We start from the raw sequence: 26,685 nt of genomic DNA, 5'->3' as shown, positions 1-26,685 counted from the left end.
GTAACTAGCATTTTACATTAAAAAAAGATCAACAGGCTGCTAGGAGACAGGCTGTGTTCCTGTCTGCATCACTTCTCCAGGTGGATTGCTCTCACACAGCTATCACACTCGATTAAACAGCCAACGGACAGCCTCTGGGTGAATGGGAAGGTAAACTAAAGGAACAAGCCGATACATATACTTTGACACACATTTGCCCGGTACTATACTGAACCCAATTCCCAGAAAGCATGAGAAAAAAAAAAATAGTGGCCAAGATGTTTCAGGTACATGTTTCCACACGGTTGCACATAATGCCCGTCAATGGCTTCTGAGCAAGTCTGATGTCCCTTCATTATCAGTGGTGATCTGGAACTAGATTTAAAAGTAATCAGCGCTGACATTTCTTTGTACAACTTCAGGTAGACTTAGAGTTGCAAAAATACACTGTTAGAAAACATGGATTCCTATTTTGAAGCATGAGCATTGCTGCATTCCAGTGAAGACATGCTCCAATACTGTGACCATAATTGCAAATGAAGAAATGAAGAAATGAATGAGTGAATGAACACCACATAACCTCAGTCAGCTCTTATAGTGCAATTTCTTGCTAATGGTCTGTGCATTTCAGGGTTTTTTTTTATTAAGAACATGTGAATGATTGTTCCTTCTGTTTGTAGTGACTGTTTTCCTCTGCAGAGAAAAACAGGTCATTGTACTGTAGCAGTTAATGGGTAAATGAACTTTGCATTGGGAAACAAACATAAATGTATGCTATTCTGAACGTGTCAATAATGCAAAATGAAACATGTTCAATGCTGATTGGCCTGTAAATTAACAAACTACTAAGAACTACAGAGTCACAAATTTAACAGCAGTGAAAAAGCACTGGGAAAGCAGTGACAATAGACGCTAGCAGGCAAAGAGTGACTGATTATCATCTCTCAGTGCTACGACAATAATCAAAATTTTGAATGTCGGCTAGATTAATCATTTATGCAGAAGGTCAATAGCACATAAAAGACAAGAAGAACAGTAATTAGAATAATACAATAAATAAACCCATTAGCATTATTCAAACAGCACTGATGTTAACCTTTCACAAGGAAACATGAAGGGAGAAGAAATGGGAACTGTACCTTCTGCAAATACAGGATCATGCCTTTGAGAACTGCATAAAATGTCTTCCAGCCTCTCTTTCCTCTTGGTGCTAAGGCAGATAAGCAAGGGCCATTCACAAACCATGTTCATTAAGTCACATTATACAGAAAGGGTAAATCAAGAATTTTAAAATGATATGGAAAAGAACTATATAGGTCACATATCTGGTTAAGAATATTCACAGTTTAGTGAAACATTTGAACATGTTTACAGTTTATTTACTAGCATGCTACAGGGGATTTGGGAGAACTCCAAACACGTCTGCCCCCGTTTTCCCAATACCCCCTGTCAAAAAATCCTCCAAGCATCCTCCCAGAAATCTCTCACATCGTCCTTGTCCTCAGAGCTTGCGTATTCTTGGCTATATACACACAGACCTGCATTCTTGCATCATACGACTAGTCAAATCAGAGGAACAGATCACATAAGCCCTGCTGTTTTTATCACTATAATAATAGAGGTCCATGGGGCCCATGGGTGGAGTTAACCTTGCTGGTGCTAATAGAATTACAGGCATGGTGTGTTTGGTAATGTAAGTGCAGCTGACCCAAGACTGGTTTCTAACTTTGTCTTCATTGCTTGCTGAAATTGCATGCTGAAACACTGTTCCAGGATCTCAAGATGGTTTGTAAATGTATCTGCATATAGAGACCTGCTATGGGGTAACACTAGCTTATGCCTGTGCAACATAGCCATTAGGTTTGGGCTAGTTAATGTAAACAGACCACCTGTCATTCTGATTTTCAAATGAAGCATTTCCAAGCCCTTTTGTGCTTTCCTAGGAGAACCCTACTTAACCATAGACTGTATGAGTCCATAAGCAGTCATGACATATGACATATCATATGGAAGGAAGAGAATTACTTCTTGTGTGTACCCCAATGCCACAGCCACATAATTTAGGCCTTTAGAGCAGACATAAGCAGACATCTAACAACTCAGTAACTTTTTTTCCACCTTGGTATCCACTGAAACCCATTAGACAGGTAAGATTCAAGGACATGAAATATGAGGCACTTATGCCAAAGCCCATCCATTCACGTCTGGTTGCTAGCAGTGCCGCATTCAACCTGTTCTTGCCAGCTCACATTACACAGCAATTATTTTAATGACCTTTTCTTCCTCCTCTTCTCTGCTATAGCTAGTATATTTCTGATCCCATTTGGCTGGACTAAATCAAGAGAAACATGTATTTGTAGTAGCAAATCACACATTGTTAGTGTGACTGATGACTAACACTAACACTATCGTATTTTGTAATGTTTCGCTTCCAATGACTTTTTGGGGGAGATAAACATATTCGTGCGTCAACCCTAATGCACACAGACAAATATAAATCTGCATACACTTAAAAGATAAGGAGCCTAACTGAGAGGAAATGGATGTGAATCTGTTGATCCCTCATCCAATGAAATGCTCAGAAGTTGAATTAGGGCAGCAAGTCTTACTTTTCTTGCCATCCATGTCGGCATGGATTTTGCGGGCCAGGAAGCCAGTTTTGTGAACAGCAGCGTTGGGGTCATGGGAAATGTCCAGGAAGGGGTTACTGCCACTGCTCATCCTGCTCACACTCTTCGTGTGAGCGTTGTCCTGCCTGCTGTCTGCAAGTTCAGACAGTGACTTCTTCAACTCGTCCCCGTCACTGCAAACAAAGGCAACATGGCTACGGTTAGCTTTTACGCTTTATTCTATTATACAGTCAATTTCTCTAAAGCAAACGACACAGTCCATTTGGTTTTGCTCATTTCCAAAACCTATATGGGGACATAAATCATAATGTTATTTAACCATAGTTGAAATTACTGTACTGGCAGAGCTGGGTCTTCTTTTTTTTTAGGTACATACTAATTTATGCTCTGCACTCCAGTAGTCAAGTAGAGGTTAGGAGTTTTCCTCTGGCACCTCTTCACACATGAGAGAGCAATGAGCCTCAGTGTATCTTTTTAATTATACACCACTGAATGGGGTCAAATGCTTTACATCTTTAGAATAGGAATGACCGTATAAACACTTTCCTATTGTTCAGCCACATACAAGATACTGTGATGCGTTTGTTTCTTAAGGAATAACACTTTCGTGGCTATTCAGCTCCCTATGGTTTCCTATAAAATCATAGCCTCATAGCCTCTAGTAGAGGAAGAGCAAGGCTATAAAATCAGAATGGCACATACAATAAGTTCTTCTTTTCCATTAATAAGTATAATCTGCAGCTGAATTCCAACTAGTTTTTTTCTCTACCCAGAATAACCTGCAACTGAATTCCAGCCAGTTGATTTCCAACCAGGATAATCTGTAGCTGAATTCTGGCCAGTTAAATCCTTTCTCCATGACCATACTAGGAGGTGCATTGCTCGTGCACTCATCCCAAGTTACTATTAGGCATGGCAATAACAAGACAAGAGCATGGTTACAAATCATCTGTGCATGAAGTGCTGATTATCTCTCTCGCTACCATATTTTCTCCTTCTGTGTGCATTTCCACCAGAGATTCTGTGGTTGTGTTTTCATGGTAATCATAAATTGTGGTTGTGGTTGTGTTTTCATGGTTTCCATAAATTGCCTAAAAAAAAATTGGAAATGTCATTATTATCCAAGTTATTTCAAACTTGGATGATGTTTTCAGCCAAACACATACTTTTAGCGCCCCCCGCCCCCAAAGTACTGAAAAGCACTATATAAATATAACATATATAATAATAAATATTATTATTATTATTATTATTATTATTATTAACAATAATATTGCTATAATAATTTTTAGAATGGCCCCTTTAACAAGACTGCAGGATCTTGCTTTTCTCATTGATTTTTTTGTTAATTTCTTTCTGGATAATGCACTCCGAGGTAGCCTATGGAGAGAAAGATTTACTATACAGACCAAGGAAGTGGCTGAGTGATTAACACACATCTATATTTTAGTTTCGCTCTTCAGAAAAGTCTTTGGTGGATGTGCGCTAAGAAACTAAATACTACGAGTATCAGCAGTCAAAAATCTTTTTTTTTTCCAATGTGAGGCAAAATCTGCAAAAATGAGTGATATTTGTATCTGGATATTACTACAATTAACAGACAAGCACTTTGAAAAACCATAGATAATTTGGCCTGTTATTTTCTCAGGGGAGGAGGGAGAAAAACATTTATCTTTGTCCAAAGCACCAGTAAAAGAAGAAATTACTCCTGGACCCGATGTGATGTGAATTGAATCGCATCCAAATAGGTCCATCAACCACAAATACAGTGTGCAGGCTTTGTATACATATTTATATGCATATTACTACTGCATAGAGGCTTTTCGAGCGCTGCGTATTTCTTTTATGAACGTAACAGGGCAAAGAACTAGTCGACTATCTTCTATTGTTCTTTGAAATCCTCAAAAAGGTTTGGGGTGTTTGGCCAGGTTTGATGTGTCGCCTCCCTTTGCCCAAAACTCTCCATATTCCACTTCCTTCCCCTTCTTTGTCAGTGAGCTCTGGAGCTGCTGCCATCTCTCCAAGTATACAGAAGACACCGTAAAAGTGCTACGCTCTCTCTACTGCTGCTCTCCAGTCACTTCACGCATGCCTCATATTACAAACTCAATCAGGGTTTCCCACATCACACACACACACACACCAATAGCAAAGTCGCCTCTGTCAGCATTGTGCTTAAAGAGACAATAGCCAGATCAATAAGCATTGATTTTTTTTCAAATTCTGGTATAGTACCATTTTCAAAACCCTAGTACCACTGTATATTTCCAGTACCAGTATACTGTGCAACACTATTCTGAGGACTAGAAAATATGACCTGCTGTGATTATATGCAAATGCACTTATGTCAAATGTCATCAGTAAAGCTGTAACAGAACAATGAATGGTGAGAGTAATGCATAAGTCATTCCTAACACAGCGAAAGCAGTGAACAGTGTTGTATAAAAGCTACGCTAAAACATCCTACTGCAAATTAGTATAAACGCCACTACAAAAGATGCCAGATTATTCAGTGAAACCTCATTATCTCTAATAAGTATCTGAAGAAGGGTCAACGTGATGGATTGGTGCACACACACTCTTCTTTGGGCAAGAATCTGCATTAGGAAGTGCAGACTAGTCACTTATTCCCCCCCACCAGCGCTCCCCCACCATAATATGGCTAACACTTCCTCCACAACAGCGGGGTGTCTGAAGGGACAAAGCTGTTCATTCCTGCACACACTTCCCTGGTCTTTTATTACGCTGTTAGGGAATCCCTGCATGTAGTAATAATAACTAATAATAATAATTATGGGTGTAATACTATATTTTTCAGGTTCAATATGATTTTTGATTCCGATATAAAGATTCAATTAGAGTTTTAATCTTGTCATCCTAATTATACACTACATAGAGTGGTTCAGCTCAGAAAGTGCATAGCATAACCTTGTCCCCCTTCAGTCACACTCAGACGAGATGCACCATGTTTCTACATATTTTTGGCCACTGGCGGTGATTTTCCTAAAAGACACCTAATAAGAGACCCCTGGAAGAGACCTTGGGCAATTTCAACAACAATTTTAATTTCTGACACACTGTTTCAAATATTGTTTTAAACAGTGCATCAGAATTATTATGCCCACTGTCCAAAACCAGTGTTTTACTTTCTACAGTGACCCTAGCTTTAAGGATCATACAAATAATGTTTATATCCAACATCTGTAATACTCTCTGAATATCTGGCCATGAAAACCAAACTCCTCTGGATTACTATAAAAATGCTTCTTTGGTGTACCAAAGGCCCCCCATTTCTAGCTTGCAGAGAATCATGACATGCACGAGAGAGGTAACATTTTCTGTTCTCACACAGCTGCACTGCCTACCTGTCTGACTCAGAATGTATTTCCTGTTCTTGTATTTTATTAAATTCTGTTTTATATTTAATCATTTGGGTTTTTTATCTTAATTTATTGCATTTCATTCACATTTCTACTGTATATTTGAAAAACCTTGTATAAAAAGTGTTATATAAAACAGATATAAATAAAGCATTATTATCGTTCTTGTCTCTCACTCAAACTCCAACAAATATCTTTTCTTCTAAGTTCTACACCCTTCTTCCGGAACAGTGAAAATGCAAAGGAAGTTCTGACATTTTGTTTGTTGTGTCCTGTCCAGTAAGTAGCCATAACACCTAACATCCATGCGCCTGTCAAAGAGACTAGAATAACATTTTAAAACTGAAGTGACAAAGTGGTTGTGTTTCCTCTGTAAAGATGTCCTCCACCCACGAGTTGCACAGGTGGGGTATGGAATTAAGTGCTGATGCGGCTCTAACTCTAAGCATTTGCGAGAAACATCCATGTTCATGTTATTCCCTGAAGTTGGAGAGGTAGTGAAGTAATATGTTGCTGCAAATGTGACTGGACAGGCTCCTGTTTCATGTTCTCATGTGGCAACCATCATTGCGGCTGATGGGGTGTCCCCCTGGAGAAGGATGAACAGGACCAAAAAGCCCAGGAGCAGTGAGTAATGAGCACTGCTCCACCTACGCTTCTGCCCACTGGGACATTAGGTGAAGCTTTCACATGCCAGCCACATGATTTTAAAATAAGACAACCACAAGTGGAAGGAAAAAAGTACAAGCACAGCATGGGCCAAAAGTTTAAAAAGCGATGTACACTTCTGTATTTAGTCACGTGAGAAAATTAAGGAAGGACGACGATAACTGAGCTGAAGAACGCAGAGGTGACAGAACAGCTCTACATGTCGTGTGCTGAAAAACACCACCTTCTGTGCTTCTGTGTCCCCCTTCCAAGCACAGGCAGCAGGCGGGGAGCTCATGTGAGTGGCAGGTCAGGAGACAGCATGCAATTCTTCTCTTATTAAAGACGTGCAGCTGCCTCTGAGAAGAAAATGCCACAGTCAGAACAGAGTTAGCAGGAGGTCAACGAGCCTGCAGAGAGCTGCTTCACCAAGTGTGCCCCTTCTGGCAAATAACCTCCAACATAATGCTGACTAAGACGTATTTAACACTTCAGCTGATTATGACAATGGAAAACGCATGGATTTCCAAAGGTGTTGTTTGCAAAACAAAGGGTATTCCCACCCCTCCCCCACGCATAGTGATGCCAATTAATAAACAAGCTTAAATGTTCTTTCAAATCAAAAGTTCAAAAGACGAGATTTAATTCAGCTCTTGATCGCAGCTTTGGTACCAAGAGCTCCACAGATGTCACAGGGCATCTTTAGTTAACGCAGGAGAGAAATGCTCCTCTGATCCTTAGTTCTCCTATTGCAGGTGATCCAGCATGTAAAAATGCAGGAAAAAAGTAGTGTTGAAAGTAGACAAATATAACCGTCAGATGGCTTTTCTTTTATTATTTTGCACCTGTTCAGTTTTTTCTATGACTCACAATTAAACATCAGACTTAGAAATGTAACCATGATGTGGAGGTTGGGGGTTGAGGCGGGTGTTGGTAGCCAGCCACAGTATGTGCTCATATCCATGTGTCAGGTTTGTCCAATGGTCTTCTTAAAAATGGGAATGAAAGTACAGCTAATATCCAGCTTCTATTCGGAATCATCATTGTATATCTGTTGTCATGGTACCGCTGCCTCCTTGCCAGCGGTACACGTGGACTTTTGCTCGTTACTCCTTTTGTTACCTCGTTATGTTTTATGTCTGTCCACGCCTTCCTCGGGTGCTGTGTGTTGGATATGAGTAACCACACCACCTGGGTATTATTGTTAATGCGTTGTCTGTATTTAAACCTGTTTAGTTTGTGTGACTGAGGTCCGTCATTATTGTTTTGGCTCGTTTGTTCACATTAGTGCACTTTTATGTTCATTTTTGTTCATTTCATTAAACACTTCTCTTTCTTTCTTTTATTAGCCACGTTCCACGGCCGTGACATTTACTATGCAGCAATTTTATTCTTTAAGAAGGAAGCCTCATGTTTTTTTTCTGTTTATTCTTGTAAGGTATTATATACTTGTTCGTAATGTTTTCTGTGTGTTATTAAATGTTATTAACATGTACCTCAAGATTCACTAAGTTTTTCACATTTATGTAACGAATCGGCACAATTTGTGCAAGAGGAAAAAGTGCATCAGACATACAAGAAGCCACAGGGTTACAAATGAGACAAATAACCTCAGAGAAGCATAAATCTCAGTCATAGTCCAAACATACTGGTGATGACATACAGCGAGAGAGCCTCTTTACATCAGAACTCACTAGCCATGCATGTGGGAGAGTTGGCGTTTGCAGGCTGTAATTTGGTAGATTACCTAAGGAACAATGGGACAGCCTCACTCCTTATCATTGTTATCAGGAGGACAGATTGTCATTCTAATGTAATGTTTTTCTGATGCTAATTATGGCTCTTGTGTCAACTGTCACCAATCCAATCATTTGCCTCAGAACATACACGTGTGTGCAATCATGCGCATGCATGCATACACCCAGTTTGTATGTGTTTGCACCTCCTCCATATATACTTTACAATGGATCACACTATTAAACCAGACCAGAAGATTAAACTTCAAAATGGAGATGATGGACGAACATTGGCAAAGACATGCATTGTTTAAAATATTCAGAGAATTCATTTAAACTCTTAAATTCTTATTTAATTGATGATGAAAGAAAATAGTTATTCTAACAACTAGATCGTATGCTTTGTTTACTACGCTACGTAACCTTTGAAGGCTTACCTATTTGTACATTAATTGCCCTAATAATTTCTGATCATTAAATTACTTTCAGTTTGCTGAATATATGCTAGTTTATTCTGCCATTGAAAACTTGAACATAATACAAATAACCAATATCCAAATTAACTAAAGAATATCATCACATTACAACCCAAACAGACATTCACAAATGTATGCAATAATTAAAGTTACTGATTGAATTCAAAGTACATACATTGCCCACTCCAGCTTCTCATTCTTGATTGAGTTGTACAATGCCTGCAGAGAGGGAAACAAAGTGACAGAAAATCAGTATGACAATCCACACATGCTCTTAACAGCCACTCCTCATATTGTTTACTATACTTTTGGTTGCAGTCTTTGCAGTGTGCTTTTTCATAATCTCTCACTTTATGCAAGAGGTGTTTTATGACTCAGCTGCAGGCGAATAGCATGCAACACATTAACTCAATTGTATGAACAATTGTTCAAGAAACCCATACTGATTCAGTTTCTGTGGTGTGCAATGGCACCACATATGCTTGATGGCCTGCTTTCAACAGCTGCTGGTCAAACCCTACAGTCAGGACGTGTGATGGCGAGGGGGCCCGTCTCACAGCCATCCCCCCTACCCACTTTCACTGAATCAGCTTTCCAGAACGCCTCTCACACCTTCGCTTTACTCTGGCATAACTGCTGACGAGCTCCACCTCGAGGCGGTGTGTAGCTTGGCTAAAATAAAGAAGGCAATGATGCTGAAGGTACATTTATGAATGATTAAGGATTCTAAGAGTTTCACACAATTATGGCAATCCAACTACACTGCTAGTGCTCCTAGGATAACCGACGTTCAAAGCAGAACACTTGCTGCCAGGGTTCTTACACTGCACACAAGGCTAGAAAGAAATGTCATTGCTTCTTATAAGTATAAAAAAGACTAAATGCAAGCCATGTCTTATAAACTTCATTTAGGGAGTTTCAGGTGGTTGAGAATTCAGGTGATGTTACTCTCAGATGTGTCACTTTCAGATAGGAGAGCCGTGTAATATCTGATATGCTTCTAAGGTTTTCTTCATTTACACACCGCTATCGCAGAGGGCTCCGTGGTTGCCATTTTGGATCTGCTGTATTAATGTACCAACTATTACATGAGCACAGGACTGAAGAGTTCTATTCTCACGCATAGTTAGCATGAGATAAATGACTTCACAAATGGCTGGTGATGATTTTGATAACTCCATTAGGTGTCACCATTTGTTATCATTATACCTGAGACATCAGCCCGCACCCATAGTTTAAGCAAATGTACCTTCAATGCATATCTACAACAAAAGGTTGATAAGCTGGTTTTACAGGACAAAACTCAAGCAGGAATATGAATTAAGAAGCTCATATGTAAAAACCTATATGTTTTACTGCCAGCTACCCACATGCTCTGTTATTGTCCAGCCACACTGTAGTTCTTTGACAAGATGTGGTTAATTGATGCGTTGCCATTAAAAACAACAAAGCCATCACACAGAAGCTTCCACTGGGGCTCTGTGGCATCCTTTACTGTATGATTAGCGCCCTCTGCTGGAAGGCAGTAGCACTAAGAAACAAGGCAGCTGAAACCTAGAATAAGAACGACAATCCAGCGTGACGCACAAAGAGACCATTCTAGTATGAAATGAAATGAAAAATACATTAAATCCAACAAAAAATGCAATGCAACACAGATGCACTCAATAAATCAACCAGTCAGACTAATTACATTATATTATATGCAATAAGTCAAACGTTTATAAGCTTGTAATATAAAATGTAAGTGTTTTACCACAATGCACAAATCTTTCCAACTACTGCATTTATACTCCATTTATTTTTCATACATACACACTGCTTAGTACTCAGGATAAACTCACACACACACACACACACACACACACACACACACACACATAGGCGTGCACTCGCACACACAAACATGCACACACACACACAAACACGCACACACAAGGCGCATTTCAAGGGGCAGAATTGGAACAGTAGGTGCCAGTCAACAGACATCTTAAGGGCAAGTGGGCACGTCACAGGCAGACAGCAGGGCAGAGCAGGGAACAGGTGAGCATAGCGAGTCAGAGAAATGACATGTTTCTGGTGTCAACATTAATCAAGTCACAAACAGGTGACAGAGATGCAGTAAGTGCAAGAGAGAAAGAGCGAGCACAAGAGAGACTGCATGCGACAGTGAGAGAGAGAGAGAGAGAACGAGACAGTGAGCGAGAGAACAAGAGAGAGAGAACGAGACAGTGAGCAAGAGAGAGAGAGAGAGTGCAGCAAGGGCAGGCTGACTTATCAATGCATTAAAAGGCAAGTCCAATAAAACGTTAACAATTGATCAATCCCCCTGCAGAGAGATAGGCAAAACTGAGACAGATATATCTGTTAGTTTGAGAAGCCCACTGCCACCAAGAAGACTACTGCTAGAGAAAACTACAGCACCAGACTCAAAGGTGAATTAGTGGGTTGCATGCTGCAAGCATTACACCACTAAGTAACAATGCAAGAAGCATTCTAACTAACAAAAAGTGATTTCCTGGGTTAAAGGCTGCAGTCTCTGCAGTACAAACATTCTACATCACTGCTGTAAATTTGAAAAAAAAAAACCATAACAGACAGCAACTGGTGACAGAATAAACACCTTCATCCTTTCATCCACTATTAGCTAGTTAGAAAATATCAGAACAGCAGCCTGAACTCCAGGCAGCAGGCAGGCGACAATCTCAAGACTCTCAGCAGATGCACGCGTTTACCTTGTCCTTCCTGGGCTGTCCGGTGGAGAATTCAGTGGAATTGGACATTTTGAGAGACTTGGAGCGGTGCTGGGCCTGGCGCTTGACCGACTCCTCCCTGCCATACTTGACCGAGCCGCTGGCCCGCATGCGCACCTTGCCGGCACCCTGAACGCTGTTTACCCCGATCATCTCCTCGGCTGTCCGAAGCCCTCCGGCTAAGCCCCACACGCTTGAACACCCGTAGAACGGGAGAAGAGGGAGAGAGCGCGAGCGCAAGTGAGAGAGGGGCGTCCGTCCTAGCGACCGGCGCTGACGCTGCCCTGTAGGAAGGAGGAGGAGAACTGGCCACGAAGGGGTTGGCAAGAGGTGGGCAGTGGGAGCGACTCGGGCTGGTGGGCTGCAAAGTGCACGCACTGACTCGCTCGCTCGCAGACACAGCTCCACCGCTCAAAGCACCACCAGCGTGGTCCTCGCCAGCATTGCGTCTGCTTGCACTTTAATTCAGAGCTACAGATCCCCTGGAAGCTTCAGTGACTGGGAGTTTCAGAGAGAAGGAGAGAGGGAAGGAGAGAGAGGATGGGAGGGAGGGAGGAAGGGTGAGCGAGAGACAGAGAGAGAGAGCACGAGCGAGAGAGGGAGGAGGGGAGGAGGAGGCAGTTCCTCCCCTCCTTTAGAAGCGGTTCAGTTTTATTCCAAACAGCAACAGAGTGGCTGGAGGTTCATTAATATCTGCCGCATGAGTATGAGGATGGCAGTGCAGAGCCCAGTGCGTCAGCAGTGGTGATGGCACACACGCACACACGCACATTCAAGGGCAAAGGTTAGAAGTATTTGTAGCGGGTAAGCCCCCTGAGGATGTAAACTAAGAGCAGCAGTGTAGTCCTTGTGTTCAGGGTTATAATGGCAGTACTCAGACTTAAAAGCAAACACTAGCTAAGGAGAATATAGTAACGCTATTACTGCTTTTGAAAATGGGATCATTACACACATTTACACGTCACTAGCAGACTTTCTTAAATACATTTGTTTCTAACATACCTCTAAGAATTATTTTTCTAAATTCTTCCTTTTCTTTGGAACTGGGTAAACATTTAATAGAGTTCCAGCTGGCTCTACCTGTCTGGTAACATAAAAACAATATAATACACATTTCATTACATAGTATAATACTCAGAAATATAATTTAGCATGTTTCTATGTAGTTTACATTGAAATCAATAATTCAAAAATGTTAACCCACTAATTCTCCAAGCATGTGAAATTATGGTGATATGGCTGGAGCAGCTGGGTCTAATTATTCCACCACAGCAAGTGCAGAATTACAAGGTGGTAAACCACGGGTAAAGGCGTCAACATGTTTGGCCTATTGCCTCTTGACGCGATGGCTAATGAAGCATTCTGGTCAGCCAGATCCTGACTGGTCGTGCGAAACTGAGAACTGAGCCTGTTCAAGGCGAAACAGTCTCAGACTGGACCCAAGGCATGCGGGACACCAGCCGAAAGACGGGATGCCATGATCTATTGGACGTGCAAGCAGGATTTTAACGCATGCTGAGCCTTTGAGAGAAAGAAAAAAATCTCACTTGGTATGAGCTGGTGCAAAATGTCTTTTCAAGCACTGAAGGAGAAGCAACTCTGCAAATGATTGGACCTGCTCCAGTTTTATGACTGTGGGCGAGTGCCAGCCATAGCATGGGGAATGATGATCAGCTCTAGAGCTTGTGGCAAAGCGGGATGATGCTCATTGACATACATAATAGAGTGCATTAACGTTTAGAGGGGGGCTATACTAAGGGACTAGGGATTTTGTTCCCACAGCATCCAATTTTGCTCTTCAGGGGACCACTCAATGCCCATTTGGATGTAGAATTACAGGCTCAATTTTGCCTTGATCTGTGAAAATCTACTGCAGGAACACAGCTTTGAGGAGATACCGCTTTGCAATTTCCCACAAAAACTCAAGCCAAATTTAATTGAGGTAACATGCAAATCATACACTGGAGTATATGGGGTCTCTGCACAAGACAGCCTGACATTTGAAATGGCTGTAATTTTGCTATTTGAGTGACCTTGGTGAGCAGAGCAGAAATTTTCAGGCACGTCTACTGCACCAAGCCAGTGATGAAATAAGATGTTCCTGGAGAGGATAGCACATCACCATGAATCATTATAGAAAGAAGTTCCCATAACTCCTGTTCTGCTCACCTGTGCATTGAATAGACTTTAGCCAGACCACCAATTTATTCTGTTACATTCATATTCAGAGAGAAAAACTAATTGCAGCACTAACTGCAAGTGAAGCTCAATGTCAAAATCGCGACAGTGCACAACTACCGAACGTCGCGCAGCAGTTATACTACTACAGATATATGGCTGGTAGCTCACAGGCCTGCGTTTGAGCAGGGCTGCTGATTGGTAGGTGCAGCCTGGTTAAGGCTGCACGGCTGCGTGCCCAACAATATGCCCCAATGTGATCAGTGAACCAGTGGGCCCATGCATCATCTTGTCCATCTGTTCCCCTACTGCAGAGAGAGAGGCCCTGCGAGAGCCATTTTGCATGAGTGACGATTTCCTCAGATCACAATTTATAGCACATGGGCTCAGTGTTATCACTAGTACAGCATGAAAACTTTGGTACATTACAGGAGTCCATTTTGGAAAATGGTGGCTTTTGGTTGAACCAATTCCTTAAAGAATAAAGAACAGAATCACAGTGTTACCCTGCTTAATTGAACACAAATGCATTATTTTTAGTACCATTTTTACTGTTTACAACTTAAAAACAAGTATACATTTTGCAAGCATAATAAAAACAAAAATAATATTCAAGTCAATAATAACTTGGCCTGTGTTGTCACTGTGGAGGCAGGACCACTTCAGTTAAGTAGACTATTATTATTGTTAGCTTTCTAACAATGTTAATGGACTCCAAAAAGTAAACAAACAAAAAGAAAGACAAAATGCAGTTCTACCCTGAAAAATATAAATAATACACTTAATACAACAACTAATTTAATGTGGAATGTGTGTATAAGGCCTTTAGATGGGTGATGTTTTTGTCTTAACTGTTGTTAACTGTTCCTAAATGGATGCTTTGGGCATTTTAAATGAAGTACTAAATGACCCTGGGGGACTACAAAAGTATTTCACACACTTCTTCAATGTTCACTTCTTCTGACTGTGCTGATGTACTGCATGAGAGCATTCAAAACGACACCTATCTGCCTACCAGCGGCCAAATGTGGGGTCGGGGAAGTAGGTGGGTGCGGGTCCAGCGTGGAGCAGGTGAGAGGACCACTCCCTGCATAGAGCAGCGCACGGGGCTTAGGCACGGAGGAAGCAGAAGGGCGCTTCAGACACTGACCGTGCTCTCGCTGCAGCTAGATTGCACGTCGGGTGTCAAAACTTTGGCCTGAACAAATCGGCTAAAAAAAAAAAAATGTCAAGACGTTGATAAAATTGACTTGGAACAACAGAGTGACAATAACAAACTATGGTATGACATATAGCTTAAAGAAAGAAAAGATACACTGATGCTGCTTGCACACTAAAACGCTGATGTATTGCTGCGAAGTACACATTCATGTGGGCGTATGTGGAAATGCCTAGAGACGGTTGGTGTCTATGTCTTCAAGTACTGTTCAGCATGCAGCGAAATGACTATAACACAAGGCAAAGTGCTCTGTAGTTGTGACACTGTGCAATCAAATGCAGGCCTGTCGCTGAATAAAATATTTTCCAAGGGATGGCAGGCAGGGGAAGGGGCGTGGCAGTCTTCAGTCAGCCGCAGACCACAGAAATAAACGTAAATAATTCAGTGACCTTTTGTTTTGACCTAGCCATCTGCTACTAAATTGGGGCCCGTGGTCTTGCGGCATTGAGGCAACCTGGCTATAATCTTTCCATTTTGGGGCTCAATCTCATCTGATAATATCCTGCTGGTGTTGGAGTGAAACGCTTGTTACTGAGCCCGAGTCGCCCAGACAGAGGGACTGTCCTGGCAAACAGCACTTGTACACTGCACCAGGGAAAGGGCCTCAGTGAAATGACAAAACAATCACAATAGCAATAACAGATGCTATGATTTATAATAGATACTCTTTTGCTGCAGGTTCACGGGCTTTAAATACTTCGTTCGAAACATTTCATGGGGACATTTCATGGGTGAGAGGAGCGATCGGACAAGGAGATACAGTCTGAGTAATGCCTTACGTCACGTCACCATTTTTGGGAAATTCATTTCACGATCCTCAGGACTGGAAACTGAAGCTGTGGTTGGTGGTGCTGGGACAGGTTCCACTGGGAGTTTGTCGGATCCTTGAATGAATAAATACAGCTAGGCTGCATGGTATAGACAAAATACTACAATCTGCTATCATACTGCTACATATCACAATTGCAGTTTCTTAAGAAAAATATTTTGCCAAATTTATTTTTATGGCAAAATTGTGTTGACTCATGGAATTTGTGTGATCCAACAAACACACACAGAACATTAACCTGGTAAGTCTAACACAGCTCAGGATGCTCACAGCACACAATAAAAAAAAGTGATTTGTAACTAGGCTCATAGTTCAACCTTCAGTAATACCAAAATTGCAAAAGATAGAAAGAATGCAATAAAAGATTAACTGTCAATATCATTCCTTGTGTTCTGTCGGGGATGGTTTGCAGGAACCTGATTAAATCTAGCAAAAGATCATGATAGAAGTTCTGCATTTTGTAGAAGTAAATGTATCCGAAACTGTCACCTCAGACGGTGTTAATGGGTAACAAGAAAACATGTTATGTCAACTAACAGAGAGGGCTGACAAAGAAAAAACAAAAACAAAAAACTACTATGGAAATGATACGAAAATCAAGTCCTAACCCCCAAAAACAAACAAACAAAAACAAAGAATAACCCAAGATGTGACTTGCATTTAAAGATACTAGTTACTAAATGCAACAGATAACAAAGCAGCTAATAAAATCCATGTACATTACAAGTGGTTCAGTGACCATATAACATCTTGTAGAAATCCTGCATTACAACATTAAACCTTTTATCCAGCAATGTGTAAATGAATGTGTAGGAAGGCTGCCAAACTAGCCCAAGTGCATCGAACACAATGGGATGAGTAGATACGCTGAGGTCAAGCCACTTGGCACAGCTATGCACTCACACAGCACTGCCTACTTCAAATAATCCTGCAAAGAATTCCGCTGCATGAGCTATAGTTGCGAGCAACAGGATTGCCAGCAGGTACCTCGTTACGCTACATGACAATTTCCGCATTCAGCCCATGCCACACCTGCAAAAAAGCATTTCTCGCATAGTGTAACCATGGTGTGCTGACACATGATAACATTTTAGGCTCTTATTTAAATTCCTGTTCAAAATATATCTGTCAATCATGACAAATCAATCATGATGTGACCACTGTCAGGGTAGCACACATGGTACCACCAGAATGGTAGTCGGAACATCTGGTGTGAGCAGTACAATGATAAAATGCAGTTAACCTTGAGAATCGAAAGATCTTGAGTACTCATTGTTTTGATGTTCAGAGAATGGCAAGCCCAACTCAACGTCCTCGGACACATTTTGCAGTTAAATATTAAATTGGGCTAGCTCACATTGAACATTTCAATGTACAGACATTGCTCCACTTGAAATATCAAGGCCTTTTAAACTATATGAGTCGCACGTACACAGATGTGACCCAAAATGGTCAAATGGAGCTATTCTGATCTGAATGTAAATGGTTATGACTTAAATTAGTGTCTAAGGGCCCAAGTATTGCCCCAAGGCCATCAATTTGTCATCCAAGCCATGCATGATGGATTTAACCTACAGTGACAGTTCCACCGATTCATCACATTAACAATAATATCAATATTTCAGCACTTCACTAGCCTGCTTGCAATGCAAGGAGCTTGCAATTTTGCCATTTAACTAAATGATGATACTTTTCCTTTCTGAGAGAGTTTTATGGGTTGGGTCTCCTTAAAAAATAAAATACATTAAAAAAAATAAAAAAAATCAACAAATCAAGCAGTTTAGGAATGACCTCTACATCTAGTAAATAAAGATCTTGCATAATGAAACGGGTGGTTACACCAGGCAGTCAAAGAGAAGGTACATTTAGCCTGAGGCTTGTGTTCTGGGGAAGGAAAAAAGTTTAAAATTAACTGATATGACATTCCTACTTCTCAGGGTGTGGGAAGCAGGTCCATGCTTGAAATTCTTCTGCAGATAAACATCACCAGAGATGCACAAGAGACCAGTTATGTTAAAATAAAAACAGAAATATATGGTTTGAAAACATTTTATGATTATTAAAAAAATAAATTAAACATGTAACTGACTTCTGTGCCACCAGCATGGATCTCATTAAATGGGATCTGTATAAAGCAATCGAGACCAATTCACATCCAATACTATTTCTTAGTAAAAGTCATCATTATGTCACTGCAGTTACTAAGAATCAGCATTGCAAATACAAATGTTTTGCAGGGAGGAAGGAAATAATAGGCTAACAACTTACATTTAGAACAAATTTAAGTCACTTTCACAAGTATCACATGAAGGAATATGAGTAAATCATGCAAACCAAGCAGAAAACGGAATTACAAGTGCAAAGAGCAAGCATTGATGGACAGGTCTCAAAGATACACAACACTTCAAAAACCACAAGCATAAGATGTAGAGAAAGAAAATATGTAGAGAAAGAAAATGTGGGGGTAAATGTAGTTTGCACATATACCACCATGAAAAAGTTTGCCTTTCTGAGTGTTTCTACACCTCTTCACTGCTAGCCTCCATCGACCCACTGCAGTTTGCATACCGACACCACCGCTCCACTGACGATGCAATTGCACATCTACTCCACACCACACTGACACACCTGGATAAAGGGAGGGGTAATTATGTTAAAATGCTGTTTGTCGAGTACAGTTCAGCATTTAACACCATTATCCCTTCCATACGCACTACCAAATTGGAGGATCTGGGACTGCATCCATCCCTGTGTAACAGGCAGACCACAGTCAGTACGGGTGGGCAACTGTGCCTCATCCACCCTCAGCCTCAGCACTAGAGCTCCCCAGGGTCATGTCCTAAGCCCCCTGCTCTACTTACTGTACACCTATGACTGCGTGGCCACTTCCAGCTCTACCACCATCGTCAAGTTTGCTGACGATACCATCGTCATGGGCCTGATCTTGAACAACGAAGAGAGGGCCTACCTGGAGGAGATTAAACACCTGGAGAACTGGTGCCAGGAAAATAACCTCCTCCTAAAAGTCAGCTAGACATTTCCCGTCTATCAGGAGCTGATTGCGGACTGCAGCAAGAAGCAGGAGTGGCACTACCAACCTGTTAGGATCAATGGAACCTTGGAGTTCACATCTCGCAGGACCTGTCCTGGTCCTGCCACACTAACTCCCCAACAAAGAAGGCTCGTCAGCGTCTTTACCACCTCAGACGCCTAAGAGACTTCAAACTGCCCACCAAGGTGCTGTGGAACTTCTACACCGGCACTATTCAGAGCATCCTCATGGGAAACATCAGTCTCGTTTGGGAACAGCACCAAGCAGAACAGACAAGCACTCCAAAGGGTGATGCGTTCAACATATATTACAAGTGGTGCCAGACCAAGGCTAGGAGGATTGTGAAGGACCCCACCCATCCCAACAATGGGATCTTCTCCCTGTTGAGGTCAGGGAGGCGCTTTTGCTCCCTGAAGACCAACACAGAGAGACTGAAGAGGAGCTTCTTCCCGCAGGCCATCCAGGCTCTGAATCAGGGCAACTGATCGAACTAATCTATGTATGATGTCCACAATAACATCATAAAAAACTAAAATTGTAAATTGTAAAAACTGGAAATTGTACATTGTGTATATATGCATATTATACATTCCCTCTTCATTCATCATGACATATTTATTTATTTGTTAATCCGTATCCATTTCCCTGCATCTCTCCTCGGCAATGGACAGAGCAGTTACAAAAAGCATTTCACTGCCAGTTACACTGTGTATGACTATGTATGTGACAAATAAACTTTGAATTTACTTAATTGTAGGCTACTTAAAAGTACCTACACACTCTGCAGAGCAATTAAAATATGGAGCTTCATTACAGATCCAAGCTCAGTGTCTGCTACAGCTATATTTAACAGTAACCTTTGCTGGGTGAGTTCTGCTAGCTTTTCAAAGTACAGTGACAGACGTGTTTGTGAATTCTATACCAGTAGTTCATCGCTGCCACTGAAGAAATCTGACCAAAGTGCATGTAACAGTGTGTGACAAAGATAGAAGTAAGCAATGGATTATATGGACACTGCAAACTTCTGAAACAATTGTGAGGCATTTTAACTAATCATTAAAAATTAAGTTGTTAAACTAAAGAGCAGTAGCATGGAATAATGCTGTATTTTGAATTTTGATATTTACTAAGTTCTTGCACTGCACTGAAATGTGTAGACTGACACTAGAAATACAGTAATATCAATTAACATACACATATTGAAAGCATGGGTAGTTACAGGCTCATGGTACTTTACATACAGAGCATTCCCAGTCAGTGAGCATGCAGAACTGAATGAGAAAAAAAAAAAAAAGCTATTAGTTCAGGTATCTGAATCACCATCTAGAGAGAGAAGATGGAACAGGAGCATCCCTTAATAAAACAGACTGCTTAGAGAGGCACAACAACTGTTTGAGTTTGACTTTCAGAGTACACAAAGATAAGACCTGGTCGGTGAGGTTTCCTCTGATGGCCATTCTTCCTTCACTTAAAAGGCATCTAAAAATAGCTACTGAGCTTGGTGTAAAATCCCAAACATCTTTTGACCTCAGCATGACCGCATCATTTTCAGTTCCATTCCCTTCATCTGCTACTTCAGCTATTCAGACACTTATCAGGAAGCAAGGCCGGCATTCATGGCCACGGCAAACACTGATACCATGACATGATCAGAGTGGCAAAAAATGGCAAACAATCTCAGCAGTTTGGCTCTGATGGAAATGAATGTTACTTTCCATTGCTTCATTAAATAAAGCACAACAGTGTGATGAAGGAATATAACTCATTTGTTAATTTCTATTTGATAGCAGTAAGGTTCACCCAGTCTGTATGAGGTTTGCTTTTCCTCTTTATTTGGGCTGATGGATGAAGTCCAAAATAACAAACACAGTTCCTGCTAAGCAATCTCCACCTTCGCACAGCTGTCAAGTCAGTCTGATCAAAATAGAAATATCACTAGTGTAATGGCAGCAATCGGAGTCTGATTACAAAGAAACATGGGAGTCAGCCATGTCCTTTTTTCTCAGAAGGTCAGCCTTTGCATTTCATGTCACACTCATGGAAACAAATTCCTTGATCCCTGGCAGGGACTCAGACCATAAACAGAAGACCTAGAAAACCTTCTCCCAATCTTCAAGCTCTTATTAACACAGTGCCTCTTATGCTTTCAGGGCATGCTCACACGCTTAGGTTCAGAATATACCCACTGCTTAGAAGTTGTGAGCACCTCAAAGCGAGGGTGCATATTAGAGTCAAAAGGCCCTCCCTGAGGACTGCCCCAGCGAAGGTTGGTTTGAGCATTTGGCACTTGTGTTCTCTGTGGCTGGGGTGCCCTTTATTGCCCAGGAGAACGAAGATCCCAGGAGGATGAAACCACTAATGAAGGCTAGCAGTGGCATCACTACTGATCAAAGACAAACTACACTTGCTCAAGCAAATTTATACCATAGGAGTGTTAAAATGACCTACACACAAAAACAAGGGGGAAAAAAAATCTACTGTAATCAGAAGAACTATATTCAGCTCTATCATGCTTAGCAACCTGTTTCTATTGTATGAGATTGCATACAGAGCCATAAAACGACTGCAGTTCTTAAATGATTTACTGGATATAGACACTGCCAAAATAAGGCTGACATTCAGCACATCAGTCGCATACTCGTTTCATTTAAAATCCAATGTGCTGGCATAGAGTCAAAACAGCAAAAGTGCTTACTGGCCAATTTTTAGAGGCTGTACACTTCCTTATATGTTTGTTGTAGATGGTGGCTATGTCTGAAATCGGGTACTATGCACTATAGACTTATCTGTAATGTTAATGCATACTATTCTCATGGCATACTTACTACAAATTTCAAATGAGTGTGGAACTCATTTGACCATTTTACAGTGCGGCACATGCTTTTTCCATTACAGCTGACTGCCCAATGAGCTTTGACCTTCATAATGAAAATATTCAGTTTTATGCCCAGGAGTATTTAAATGTTCATGGAGTACAACAGCTTTTGAAAAAAAATCACAACGATCAAAATGTCTTTCAGCATTTTTTGACAACATTGACAACCTATAACAATTAGCTAGCTTTTAGAGTATCCGTCCCTCCCCTAGTTAACAGCTATTCAAATTAATATTTTAGCACATTTTCCCCTTAGGTTTTGGCACATATTACACTAAAAATAAATGTTCAGCACATGAATCAATTGTCAATTATGCTATTAGTCATTATACTTGCACTTGAAAACCACTTGATCAGCATCTGCCATTTTGTTTAGTTTGGCTTCAGAAACATCCTGCAACATTGATATCATGGGACTGAATAGCATCCAGTGTTCACACACTTCAAATTTTCACCTGGCTTAGTAAGGCGATCTGGGAACTTTTCGATTACTAACTGAATACAAAGGTTTCGGACACACTAACTGTCCTGGAAGTACTATTTTGGCATGCTGTTTAGTAAGCAATTTTGAATATAGCCATTATTTGATTGATGTCACCTTTGTTGCCACAGTCATATTGCTGACACTCCCCCAGTCACCCAAAGACAACCGGGGCATTAAAGGGCATTCAGAGCATTAAAGGACCATGTTGTGGCTCACTGCTGTAGTAATAATACAACCAAAACCAAAAAAAATTAATAAATCACTCCCTCCCTCTATCTTTTTTTCTCTTGCTTGTTCTCATTATCCCTATCTATCCTAATTTTTACAGTGTAAAAAACTATTTGGTCTTTTTCCTTAAATTAACCAGACTGCCTTAAAAGTCTAATTAGGTTTTGTGCATCATGTAACGCTCCAACTTAAGAGAACATCAAAACATTAACAAGGGTCACTTTATCTTAATCTAATTTCAAACTAACATTGACTAAACCCATCAAACACAGCTGCATAGCTATTATTCTCTTTTGCTATCATGACAAATGTTTGATGGTAATTGTACATAAGACCAAATATCGCTGCCTTTACCACAGATGAAATAATTATATGATTCTAGCTATTTTTAGGCTTTCAATTCCTGCAATATACATGCTGGTGACATTTCTAAGTCGCTGAAGATAAGAACTTCTGTTAAATGCCGTTAATGTATCGTTGGATATGTTATTACAAGCAATAACTAAAAACTGAGAGATAACATCTATCTGGTGCAGAGCACACTGACTTTTTCTTGATATCTTGATGCCTTAGTCAGCATTAACTCTTTAGAGACAAGCTGACAGAATGTCAACAATATGGCCTCAGAAAGCTTCTTCCAGATTCTGCGAATACTATCTATCCAAACAAAATCTGGCAAAAAAAAAACCCAAAACAAAACAAAAAACAAACCAAAAAAAACTGATGTGGCTGCATTTCTGAGAGAAAAACTTAGCTCACTGTTTCCTTTTTGATGTGAATGCTGAAGCCTTTCAAGGTCACTATCCTGCTGAGTCTAGGAGACAGAGCCAGGAGAAAAAAACAGAAGCTGGATCAACTGAGCCTCTTTCCAGTGGCTTTAGTTCACTCTTGATCAGGGGCATTAATGCATGGGGATCCCAGATTTGCTGTTTTTTGTTATTTTTAATTTGAATGGCAAAGCTACACACTCACAAACCAATAATTTGTTAAACCATTTACACATTTACATTCATATTCATGATTGTTGACTGGCCAGATTAGAAAGACCTGCTCGGATTCTTATTGGTGGCTGTATGTTACACAACATGAAAATTAGAGCTAACTCATTATCAAAATGAACAAGGTCAGAAAGTATGAGTGTGTGAGAGAGCGGGCGAAAATGGAAAGCTCCAAAAGAAAAAGAAACATGAGAAGAGAAGCTGGAAAACACTCAATCGCAATCTGAGGAGTAAAGGTCACTTAATCCGTCAGTAAACCCATGAACGCCACTAGCCAAGATTCAGCATTATGTCAAATGATCATAACTTTGTTTTGTGTGCAAGATATTTGGAAACATGACTGAATGTTCAAAACCAATTTTGTCAAGGTTACAGTGACTGGAAGCAAGGAAATATATGCATAAGTGGCTGTGAAACACAGGAACGCTATTCTTGTTTACACCAACCAGACGGCCAATCGTGGTACTACTGATAATCGGCTCAAAGAACAGTTTGAGGATGTGTGTTAGATTGGTTCTGCTGTTGCATCAATTCAAGTTTTTTGCAGAATATGTACTGCCATTGAGAGGTCACACCCAAAAGGTTTGGCAGCTTGATGATGAAAATTATTTGGGTATTGTTTTTTGTCCTTACTATGGTTTGGTAATCCGTCTATATTGGTCCAGAGGGAAGTCTGTTGTTCTGTGTTGTATTGCACTGTATTGCATTATACATGATTTTATGAAGTCTATATCTGCGGGGCCCACGATCAGCTGTAGCCCTCGAAAAAGAAAACAAAACTAACAAGAAAAACAGGTTCTTGTTGAGAAATCAGTGTATGAGGTTTTCTTTAAAATGTGCATGGGGTAATTCTGCTAAAGGTTTTCTTTGTAAATCATACACTACTAGTTTGTTGTTGTTGAAATGACTTGTCACATGAGAAAAGTAAGCATCCTCTAGCATCACCCTAAGTACCGGAGAAAGGAAAGGTGGTGTCCTAGCCCTCGGGATCTATAAGAACTTTATATATACAGACGTTGGAGGTAGGAGATTCTGTGCAATTTCATGGAACTATACAGGCTTGGCTGTTTTGTTTCCTCTGAGGAAAGCAGACCTCTCCCTGGGAGTGAAGGGAGTGGCCGGCTAACTGCAGGCAGGGCTTCTTTTCTCCCTCTCAGACATGCACACTGAGGATGGCCAGTCAAAACATATTAGCATCCTCCTGTGCTTCTGTTGTAATGGCAGGTGAGACACAGTTCCACTCAACTTTGGTTGGTCATGCTGCAGGGCTAGCTGGGGGTATCAGCGAGCCTTAGCTTCCATTCGATAAATTGTGCAGAACAGAATGATTCGCTGAGCGCATACAAAGGAAGCAAAGGAGTTTGGAGAAGGCCGACTTGAGAAAAATGCCATACCCGTTAAAGCTAAATGAGTGCTGAAATGCACTGTGATTTCCAGTTTCTCCCTTGAAGCCAAGTGGGTTATAAACAGGAGTGATGTGCATGAATGGAAAATCTTGCTGCTTATGGCATTAAAACTTTAATAATAATGTCTCAGTTGAGCAGTTATTCCTTTACTGACTTCATATTCCACTACCCACTGTTACTATGAACACTGCATAACTACATTTCACATTTAAAAGAGATCCTTAGCTGTAACTCAATTCAAAGCCCAAGTTCCTGACTGACAAAGGAAAAAACTAATATTTTAAGAAGCAGCCAATTTCAGGTCCATGGCCTTCTTATTGTATTACTCAGGTCAAAGAAATCAAAATACAGATGCAGGGTGAGCCCACAGTACCAAAAGTACAGTGGTAGTAATTTATCTGTGAGCCAGACAGACATGAAGCCAGACAGACAACATACTACAATGTGTTCAAGTTTAGTGTGATATCAGGTGCCACCACATTAAGACAACAGATAAATATGAAATAATGTGAATGACTTCATGTATAATGGTATAATAAGCAGGAGTTGCAATGCATCAGTGCTTTCTTGCTGTTAGCAGAACAGCAATGCAAGAAAAGCCAATATCAAAATATTGAGTGCCAGTTGGTATACCCCTTTTCAACTTTATTTTTCATTTTCATTCACTTCATTTTAATCATTTACTTTTCTTTCAATGCATTTTAAAACTTCAATATTTAAAAGGAAGAATGTATATTTCCTTCCTATATTTACTACACAAAAATTACCATGACATGTCATCAGAGATTAATGAAACATAAACAGATGAAATACATGATCCTCCAAGTGAAACAGTCAGTATGTTCTCTGTAATTTCTATTCCAGGGCAGAAAGTCTGTTTGTGTTTTGGCCTGTGATCCCGCCCACTGCCCATGTCCCAGTACCATTTTAACACCCCGGGTTGTGAGATATGTTAAAAATTGGCCAGAAAACAGCATGCTTCAGTCATGGAAGCAAGCAAACTAGATCAATAGAGTAATGTTACATTCTACCACACCTAAAAAGCCTTTGCATCCTTTAAAAAGCTCCATGATCAGAGAGTAAAAAAGAGTAAATATTGGTGATGCATTTGAAAGATGGAGACATCTTAGAGCCCAGAAAGACTTTAAAGATGGATGGCAAGTTGGCTAATTTTTTCTTGAACAGGTAAGGACTGGGCTTCAGCTAAGGTTAGCTAATCTTATCTTATTTAAGGGCTAAAATGATTCCTCAAAAAGTCAAGTAACAGGATTACTAAAAATGATTGATGCAAATTCTTTGAAAAGATGCAAAAATACTTCAAAAAAGTCACTTTTGGTTCCTTCAGTTTATCCTCCCGCCCTTCTACGGTAAAAGCAATATATCACCTTGCTTTAACATTGTTTTTATATTCTCCCATGTTTTTCTTTGCATCTAAGCTTCTTTTAATCCATATAACTAAATCCACTATATTCCTATGCCCTGTTGTACCTTCTGTGACATATGTGCATCACACATACTGACTTACATCAAACCAAAAACCGAGTCAGTAGCTAAATACTAGTCTCGCTAACAACAAAAACGTGGGAGCATACCAAAACCATGTTAAAGCAAGGTGATATTGTATAACCCCAACTGTAGAAGGGCAGGGGGATTACATTTACATTACATTTTTGGCATTTAGCTGACACTTTTATCCAAAGCGACTTACAATTATGTACAACTTGAGGGTTAAGGGTCTTGCTCAGGGGGCCCCAACAGTTACAACTTGGCAGTGGTGGGGCTTGAACCAGCAACCTTCCAATTACAAGTCAAGT

At 40.5% G+C, this 26,685-nt stretch overlaps 1 protein-coding gene across 14 annotated transcripts in view; it reads right to left on the bottom strand.

Annotated features, from left to right (window-relative positions):
* Window positions 1-26,685, bottom strand: part of psd3l (pleckstrin and Sec7 domain containing 3, like) — a 92,922-nt gene that overhangs the window by 12,413 nt on the left and 53,824 nt on the right. For 13 of the 14 annotated variants that reach the window (XM_081702659.1, XM_081702658.1, XM_081702661.1 and 10 more), the window contains 3 exons: window positions 9,025-9,068; window positions 2,589-2,782; window positions 1,119-1,189 (listed from right to left, as the gene is read on the bottom strand). In XM_081702659.1, the coding sequence (XP_081558785.1) occupies window positions 1,119-1,189; window positions 2,589-2,782; window positions 9,025-9,068 (309 nt within the window). Of the gene's footprint in view, window positions 1-1,118; window positions 1,190-2,588; window positions 2,783-9,024; window positions 9,069-11,584; window positions 12,066-26,685 lie in introns of those variants that run through there. The other variant, XM_081702667.1, reaches the window with a different exon arrangement.

The sequence above is a fragment of the Electrophorus electricus genome, chromosome 19, assembly GCF_041902795.1.
Source record: "Electrophorus electricus isolate QZ-2024a chromosome 19, ASM4190279v1, whole genome shotgun sequence".
In the NCBI taxonomy this organism is placed as follows: domain Eukaryota; kingdom Metazoa; phylum Chordata; class Actinopteri; order Gymnotiformes; family Gymnotidae; genus Electrophorus; species Electrophorus electricus.
Note: the sequence above shows the minus strand (reverse complement) of the source record. Positions and strands in the feature narration are given on the sequence as shown.